Source organism: Oryza brachyantha, chromosome 7 (assembly GCF_000231095.2).
Source record: "Oryza brachyantha chromosome 7, ObraRS2, whole genome shotgun sequence".
NCBI classification, from domain to species: Eukaryota; Viridiplantae; Streptophyta; class Magnoliopsida; order Poales; family Poaceae; genus Oryza; species Oryza brachyantha.
Genome location: NC_023169.2, coordinates 9,534,771 through 9,543,851, shown reverse-complemented (window position 1 = coordinate 9,543,851; position 9,081 = coordinate 9,534,771). Strand labels below are relative to the sequence as shown.

The 9,081-nt window shown below is 43.1% G+C and overlaps 1 protein-coding gene across 1 annotated transcript; it reads left to right on the top strand.

Moving 5' to 3' along the window:
- Positions 1 to 6,575: 6,575 nt before the first annotated feature.
- LOC102716929 (ORM1-like protein 3) lies at positions 6,576 to 8,840 on the top strand. Its single transcript, XM_006665067.3, has 3 exons — positions 6,576 to 6,943; positions 7,460 to 7,611; positions 8,383 to 8,840. Exons 1-3 carry the CDS (start codon positions 6,746 to 6,748, stop codon positions 8,519 to 8,521), a joined length of 489 nt encoding a protein of 162 aa, XP_006665130.1. The 5' UTR covers positions 6,576 to 6,745; the 3' UTR covers positions 8,522 to 8,840.
- Positions 8,841 to 9,081: the final 241 nt, after the last annotated feature.

Here is a 9,081-nt window from a genome sequence, read left to right as displayed (position 1 = left end):
CCAAGATGCTCTCGCCGAGAGAATATTCTAAGCGATCGGCATAGTCGAAATGTGGTCAGCGCTTAAATGGAGTTTGAATTCTCGTGATCGAGTTCAAATACGACTCTCCTACACCTATTCCAAAGGGTGAGGTGAAAGGTGAGCTGAGCACCAAGATGCTCTCGCCGAGAGAATATTCTAAGTGATCGGCATAGTCAAAATGTGGCCGATGCTTAGATGGAGTCCGAATTCTCGTGGTCGAGTTCGAATACTGCTCTCCTACACCTATTTGAAAGGGTGAGGGGAAAGACGAGCTCAAGCACCAAGATGCTCTCGCTTAAGAGAATATTCTAAGCGATTGGCGTAGTCGAAATGTGGCCGGCGTTTAGATGGAGTTTGAATCCTCGTGGTCGAGTTTGAATACTGCTCTCCTATGCCTATTCAAAAGGGTGAGGGGAAAGGTGAGCTCTAGCACCAAGATGCTCTCGCCGAGAATATTCTAAGCGATCGACGTAGTCGAAATGTGGCCGGCGCTTAGATGGAGTTTGAATCCTCATGGTCGAGTTCGAATACTACTCTCCTACGCCTATCCGAAAGGGTGAGGGGAGAGGTGAGCTCGAGGACCAAGATGCTCTCACCAAGAGTATTATATATATATATAAATATAAAGAAGTGCACAGTTAGTTTCTTAGGGCTTGTTTGTTTCCTCAGGGATGTTTTTAGTCTCTGTCACATCGAATATTTGGACACTGATTAGAAGTATTAAATATAGACTATTAATAAAACTCACCACATACTCTAGACTATTTTGTGAGACGAATCTATTCAGCCTAATTGGTCCATGATTAGCAAATGTGATGCTACAATAAACATTTGCTAATCATGGCTTAATTAGGCTTAAAAATTTTGTCTAATGAAATAGACTTTATTTATATAATTAGTTTTGTTATCAGTATATATTTAATACTCCTAATTAACGTCTAAACATCCGATCTGACAAGAGACAAAAATAGTCCCTGGATCCAAGCAGGCACTTAACAAAAATGATAGAAACTTTCAACCAAAAAATGCATGTGACTTCTTAATAGTACTTTAGTATTGATTGACATGATAAAACACATGTTTTTTGCCCGTATGATTTCAAGTATATTAAAAAGCTAAATATTTTAGAATTTCAAGTATTTCAGATAAAAAACTACTCGGGTAATACACAAGGAGAGTGTTGAATTTAAAATTGCTGCCAAACAACCAACGGTCACTATAGATTAGAAAAAATGTAGCCTAAGCAGCGTTACATCTGCATAAAAAAATTAAAACATTAGTTATTCAATAATATGTAAATATCCCTGATTCACGTTAAAAAATGCAAATAACTTCTTTGAGTGGATGTAGTTTTATAACATCATGCCCTCAAAATCCAAATTAGTCCGCTTTACACATTGAACAGACTCACATTCGCATAGCATTCCGCTTACACTTTTGTCCTCGCTTCATGGGTTAACCTGGAGATACTATGTTTAGAGCACCAAGGCTTATAAGAATGCCCTCACTATCTAAACTTACAAGATGGTACTAAACCACAACTATACTTATACTACTAGATCACATGGGCTAAACACACACTACTACTAGGCTTCAAACGAGGTGGGGTGTTATATTCACCCCCTTAAGAAAGGTGATAAAATAAGTTTTTACCGGTAGAATCCATAGATTTTACATGTGGCATATTAGTGAAATAATGAAGAAAGAATTAGGTACCTATTTATCTTCAATAGCCACTATAGGTGCTGATATCAGAAGTGTGATTAGAAACTCGTTTACATTAAAGAATTTGAAATGGGATGGCAGAGTATTATAGAGAAAAATGATGCTCAAGAAAATGATCACTTGGCTTGGCTCTTTAAGACTAGAGAACAGTGGGTTTTGATGTATTTTAATGAACATGTTTTCTCATTCTCATCATCTACTGGTGCGAGCGAGAGTACTAACAACTTGTTTAAGAACTATGTTTTGCCAAAAGACACAATAACAAACTTGTTCATCCAATACAAGATTGCACACACATAAAAAACTCAAAAGTAGAAGATACTCGAAATGCCTCGTTTATCTCATTCACCTCTCTCTTTACAGTATGGGGGTATGGTCTTTTATAGCCCCAGGAACCCCCTTGTACAATTACCTAACTACCCATGGTTAGTTAGTAATAGAGCCTAAGGGTATTGGCGTAAAATCTCTGGCTTCTAGAGGAACACAATGCAGTTGTCTTTAGTACTCGATTGCACTTGAGTGCTGGTCACCAGACATCTTGGCTAGAATATTCTTAGGAGTCATGACGGGCAAACCTACCTTATGCTTCACTTGGGTCTTCCACCAAGGTGCGTTGGTCGAATGCCGAAGCATCTTGGTGACGCATGCCGGTGAGGCATATTGATCGAATATCAAGGCATCTTGGTTGAACATGTTGCTGAGGCATACTGGTCGAATACCAAGGCATCTTGGTTGAACACGCCGCTGAGACATACTGGCCGAATACGAAGGCATCTTGGTTGAACATGCCACTGAGACATACTGATCGAATACCAAGGCATCTTGGTCGAACATGAAGTGCATCTAGGCCCCTAATTTTGTTTTGGTGATTAATGACAATCAAATAATGAGGACTAATGATGTGTGTGAAAATGAGAAGGTATATCTAGTCCTCATGAGAAAAGTTGTTGTTGCGCCGCCCACGTGAAAAGAGAAGAAAATCGGTATATTCGTTTTGGCGTGTATTTATTTTTGAGTTTGAGACAACTAGAAATGTCATACTATAAATAGGGGTACGCAAATGAATTTTAGGAATGAATCCCGTGCTCGGAAATATATTTTAAGTGCATATTTTGTTATCTTTTTGAACTTGTGCTGGAATTCACAGAAGTTCCGAAGAGGACCTTCGGAAGTTCCAAAGAAATCAATTTTTGTTCTTTGAGATTCACGGAAGTTCTGAAGGTTGTGACCGGAACTTCCGAAGACTTGACTTTTCGCAGTTGACTTTTAATTTTCTAAGTCTTGGGGGCTGCTATTTTGAACTGACCGGAAGTTCCGAAGAGGGCATCTTTTGCCCTCAACGGGCAGAAAATGAGTGGGGGGTATAAATACTCCCTCCTATCCCCAAGCTAGGGTTGTTGCTCACATTGCTCATTCATTTTGCCCTAGGCTTGATTTCTTGAGATTCACTTTGAGCCTTGCTTTCTCACTTCCTCCTCTCCACGGATCTAAGTGATTTGGATTTTGTGTGTGTGAGAGTTGGTTGTTGTGAGTTGGTTTGAGTGCTTGGTGTTGACTTCGTAAGAAATTTCTTGAGCACTAGATTCATCCCCAAGAACTTATTGCAAGCTTATTACTCTTGGTGTTTGAGGACACCTAGATGGCTAGGCGTCGTTCCTTAAGCCGCCAAAGTTCTTGTGGTGCGCTGGGAAATTTTTGTGAAGGTTGGGTCTCATCTCCGAAAGGGAAGAGACACCTCGAGTAAGAGGGAGTGCACGAGTGCAACCCCGAGGAAAGGACTATTAAACCCGACTTAAGTTTGAACTCCTCAACGGAGAGTACAATCCTCTCAAGGATTGGAACTTCGGTAATAAGTCTCTGTCTCTACTTATGGTGAAATCTTTCTAACTTATGATTTAAGATTTGCTTTTGGTTGTCGCGCGTACTCTAGTTGCTGATTGTGCAAAGCTTGTAGGTGGTTTGCTTATTTAGGTTTTTGGTTGGCTAGATCTACTCATTTCTTGTTCTAAATCTAGTGCTGTCGGAAGTTCTGAAGACCAATAGAACCTCCGAAGGCCAGAAGTTTCGAAGCCCTGATCGGAACTTCCGAAAGTTTCAGCTTCCGCTTTTTAGGTTTAATTTTAAATCGCCAATTAACCCCCCTTCTAGGCCTTGATATACTCTTTCAGTAATGCCACTGAGGCATACTGGTCACATACCAATACATCTTGGTTGAACATGCCACTAAGGCAAACTAGTCGAAATACCAAGGCATCTTGGTCGAACATGCCATTGAAGCACTTTTAAGGCAAATAGGATGGGAAGAAGGGGCCCGTACCAACAAGCCCCTCACGGGTGAGGTTGAAAACTCGCTTCGGCCGAACTTGTGCCCCGCAGGAAAAGTATCGGGCTCACCTTTCCCCTATTCGGCCGAAATGAGCCTCGAGCTGTTTCGAGGGAAGATGCCTAGTCCTCGGATCGAAAAGGAGAATTAATTAATTTTAAATCATCATCATTCTTTTTTTCATTTTTTAATTTAATTATTATTATTATTATATTATTATTATTTAAACGTTTTTACTTTTGCCTCAGGAATCGAACCGTCACGCGCCTCCGTTGGAGTCCCCCTATAAAAAGGGGTTGCGTGCCCCGCTGAGGACTCCTACCCGCCGCTCGCGCTCCTGACTTTGCTGCTGTTGCTTCTTTAGTTTTCGAATCTAGTTGCTGCGCTATGTGCCTGTGAACCGCCTCCCTCCGTTTCTACTCGAACATGAAGAACACCAAACTTCCCACTTCTTGGGCAAGTCAAAGGCTTTGGCTTGTTCTCCCCGGGGTAGCAGCCAATTACTTGGTCAAACCAGTATGGACTCGAATATTCTATCCCAGATGATTAAGCTAAAGTAGATTTGAAGCATGGATGATGTTGTTCCTCCTGGGAATGAAGAGTTCCCGGTGACTACACATGTTGACTATGATGTTGTCTTCTAGTCTTATTTTGATGCTGGACTTCGCTTTCCTTGCTCGAAGCTGATAGACGAAGTATTAGACATTTACCAGATCGAGCTATGCTAGCTCGCGACTAGTGCCTTTGTTCGCCTAGGTGTTTTGGTGTGGATGATTCGAAGTTGCGGCAGGAAGCCTTGTGGGACCAACTTTGCATATATCCACAACATCAGGCACTACAAACAGTGCAATTCGTACTTTGGAGGGATGAACTTTGTTACTCGCAGCGGGTTGCCACATCTCTGGCCTATTCCTAGAATTCGCACCAAGTGGGGGAAGGACTGGCAGTCCCGCTGGTTTTATCATAAGACGGGGGCTACCACTGAATCTATGGAGAACCACGCGCTCTAGTTCCGCGGCAACGTGACTGATTTCATGCCAAAGCCCAAGGTTTCTCAGTCCACTGATTTTAAGCAGATCGACAACCGTATTACTGAGCTCTGCATTCAGTACTGTGTTCAAGATTTGATTGAAGAGTTTGCCACTTTAAAGGTATGGTCGATTTCTGTTAACTGGGATATTCGACTTGCCAAGCCTGATTAGAACCAACTACTTCCCCTTTTCGTGCCTGTCGACAGCTTGAAAAGTAAGTTTCTTCTTGTTTAACCTTAATCCTCTCTTCCGTGATTCTTTTGTGTATATTCTTATGCCCTACTTGCATATTTTTCCAGCTCTGCCGATCGAGAAGGTTGAGAGGATTGGTGTGAACCTTCTCGGTCCATACACTACCTCGGAGCACGACGCTTTTGTTGGCCCTCAAGGCAATCTTCGATGGAATTGGGTGCTGCTCTCTCAAGGCACTCTTGCCCCTGTTTGAGAACTTGCTTCTCGTGGCCGCGATAGCGCTTTGAAAAAGCGGAAAGCGTCCCTGAGCCCTGACTGTGCTGATCGCAACGGGTGTGATAGTGATGTTGATGTTGACGGGAGTGATTGGGGGGAGGGGTGACAACTCGACCTCTTTAAGCCCTCTTTACCTATCCCCTATTCCTGCTTAGTCGCTTCATGCTGTTCGGGGAAAAAATGTCGATGGGGATTCGAGCGCCCAAAGCTCGAAAAGAAATAGAGTTGCTCACTCTCCCAGTGTTTACCGTGAAGATCGCTTCGGCTTCAATCTCCCTCCTTGCTCCTCTCCTCTTGTTGTTCCTGCCAATCCTTTGCTGCTGCTAGCCCTATCGAGTCAAGTTGCCCATTGCGCCTCTGGTTTCTTCTCAGGTTGGCTCTGCAACCGCTTCCTCCCCTCTTGTTACTTGTGCCGAAGACATCTCTGTTGGGTCTCGAGCTGATCGCTTAGAATATATATTATATTACTCTCTCGTTAGCTCCCCACCCTTCTCTTATCCGTATCTTACCTATCCTAGAAAAAGTTTAAAGAGAAAATATATTGAGGTACTATTTAATTTTTTTTCTGGCCCAAATAGCTCGGTTAGCCCACCTTGGCAACCCAAAAGGGAAAAAAATTCTTAAATGGGAAAAGAAATGCGTAGGCTGGTTTTCACGTGGACAAATACAACAGAATCTGACAGAAATATGTTCTTCCGCAGAAGCGACAAAAACCGTTCGCGCACGGAGCACAAGCGCACGCGTTCGCTGATTAGACCCACCCTCGAGTCTTACTGGACCGTGCCAGTCCAACTAATCTCAGAGTCCTGCCGGATCCGACGGCCCATTCGACCATTTATACAGGCAGGCAAGTACAACACTTTGGTACAACAAATCCGTACCCAACCCTCGTCCTCGTGAACCCGGTTGCTGTTTTCCCGTACGCCCACGGTCACGGAACAATCCAGAACGCTGTCACTCGGAAGTTCTAGATATAATTAAGAGACACTAACATCACGGGCACCATCACCACTCCGCTCCGCACACCCAACCCAACCCACCCAACCGTCTCGCCATCGCCGTCCCACCCGGCCGCCGCCGCCGCAAGTCCACACCCCTCCCTCCTCCCAGACGAAGATCCGAGGACCCGGACGCCCGCCGCCGCCGGGGGTAAGGAGAGGGAGAGGGGGAGAGAAGGATGGGGCGGAGAGGAGGCTCCTACTACGTGGAGGCGGCGCCGCCGGTGGACGTGAACAAGAACACGGAGTGGTTCATGTACCCGGGGGTCTGGACCACCTACATCCTCCTCCTCTTCTTCGCCTGGCTCCTCGTCCTCTCCGTCTCCGCCTGCTCCCCCGGGATCGCTTGGACCGTCGTCAACCTCGCCCACTTCGCGGTAACCACCCCTTTCCCCTCCCCCTCCGTCCTCTCCAGCCTCACCTGATCCCGTTCAAAGCAAAAGATCCCCGTAGATTTTGCGAATAGTCCTCCAGACCTTTTCTGTTATTGCTAGTTTGTATCGATTATATTCTCGCTTAACGACTTTTCAGAAGTCAAAAGCTTTTCTTGGTTTATGTAGAATCTGTTCAGGTTGGACTTTTCACATGTCCAGTCAAAACCAACTAGCTGTTGATGGTACTCCTGTGTACCATGATAGAGTCTGTTCACATCATTGTGCTGAAAAATGTTCACGATGTTTTAGTCAGGATTATGTAATGCGCCGTGATTTATATGTGGACCTGCCTGCACGCAGTTTCTTCATTGTTCTAATTTTTCTAAACATCTCATTGATACAGCTATGAGTCGACTGTTGATCAGATGAATTCAGTTTAGATGTCTAAAGCTTTGTAATATTTCAAATGAAGATACTAGTAATATGTGAGAATTTTTTATTTTTAAAATGATTTTGCAGATCACTTACCACTTCTTCCATTGGAAGAAAGGAACTCCATTTGCTGCTGATGACCAAGGCATTTACAACAGACTAACTTGGTGGGAGCAAATTGACAATGGGCAACAACTTACTCGTAACAGGAAGTTCTTGACCGTGGTGCCTGTTGTTCTGTAAGTTCCATTTTCCTGATTTCCATCTCAACCTAATGTTCTTCGGCTGCGCTCGTTTGTGCAGCTAGATTATTCCTCGGCTTTTGCCCGCACGCTTCTCGAACTTATAAATAGTTTGTTTATTGCAAAAAGTTTCTCGTCTAATTTTTCTAAAATGAAATTTTAATTCTATCGTTTATACTATTAAATAGTTATTAAGAAATAAGATAATCTTACATCTGAAAAAGAACACAGCCTTCATCATGAGATTTGGTTGTAGATGAAAGGAGTCAATATGTATGGTATTTGTTACAAAATTACAATAGTATTTCTGGGTGGAATCATCCACCATTCTAAAGGAATTCATTTTCCTGATTTGTGTTTTTGGAAAGTAGGCTGGTGGGCTACCTAGATGAGTCATTTTTCTGCTCTTAAGAATACTGCTTGTTTAGTGCATAAGGCTATAACTTATTTCGATTTGGATTGCGATTGCATCTCACCCAAATGGAAAGTGCAATACATATAGAAGACGTAATGGGGAAGTTATGTGTCTACGTCGACGTTACTTGCTTTCCATGTTATTTTGTTTGTTCTGGAATAAGATAATAAAGGGTTGTATCATGGATATCCCGTTATAGTAACCTAATATCAGTTCTTTGCATTAGTTGATTGCAAAAGTCTCACACGCTTCCATTCCCCTATTTTGCTTAACTTAATTCACACGTCAACACAAAAGATTCTTTTTTCTTGAACGGCATAATATTAAAGATATGCTCATATGCTTTGTTGCAGGTACCTGATCGCGTCACACTTGACTGATTACAAGCAGCCAATGCTTTTCCTTAACACCATCGCAGTTCTGGTACTAGTTGTAGCAAAGCTGCCAAACATGCACAAGGTCCGGATATTTGGAATCAACGCAGACATCTGAGGACCAGCATGAAGAAGAACATGAGGACGCAGACTTCTGCGGTTTGCGACGACGACGGACAAGTGAACTTTGCGCAAACACGGTACTGTAATCTGTAGCATGTGCATAGGTTTAGGAAGAAACCTGTAAATGTTACTTGTAGCATAGAATTTGCCTGCAGGTTGGAGGCTGTTGCATGTTTGCTCATGCCACTTCCTTGGAGAAATCAAATGGATGGTGTGGACTGTAACTAAATTGAACATGTATGTAATCTTGTGGACAAGGAATGCTTGGTGGATGTTAAAATGGTGAAATGGAGTTCAATTCCTGCCAAAAAAAAAAAATCCGTTCACTTTTGTGTCAGCGCATTGTCGCTGAACCGTTGGTTTAAAACTGTGAAATGTCACAAGATTTTTTGTTCCAGTAGTGACAAAGTGAATGCTTCTGGAAGAGAGAATGAACCACGCAGCTTGACTGAGAGGAGATAGCCCCTGAATCTTTTGATGAGCGTCTTCTCCTTGCACGCTAAAAGCATTGAAGGTAATAATATATGCCTTGCCCGTTGGTTGTGACGTACCGTG

What these genes read in the sequence shown, in the direction of transcription:
- LOC102716929 (XM_006665067.3), top strand. Translation starts at nt 6,746, where the DNA reads ATGGGGCGGAGAGGAGGCTCCTACTACGTGGAGGCGGCGCCGCCGGTG. An exon ending in TCAACCTCGCCCACTTCGCG is followed by an intron (nt 6,944 to 7,459) that starts GTAACCACCCCT and finishes ATGATTTTGCAG; the next exon opens with ATCACTTACCACTTCTTCCA. An exon ending in ACCGTGGTGCCTGTTGTTCT is followed by an intron (nt 7,612 to 8,382) that starts GTAAGTTCCATT and finishes GCTTTGTTGCAG; the next exon opens with GTACCTGATCGCGTCACACT.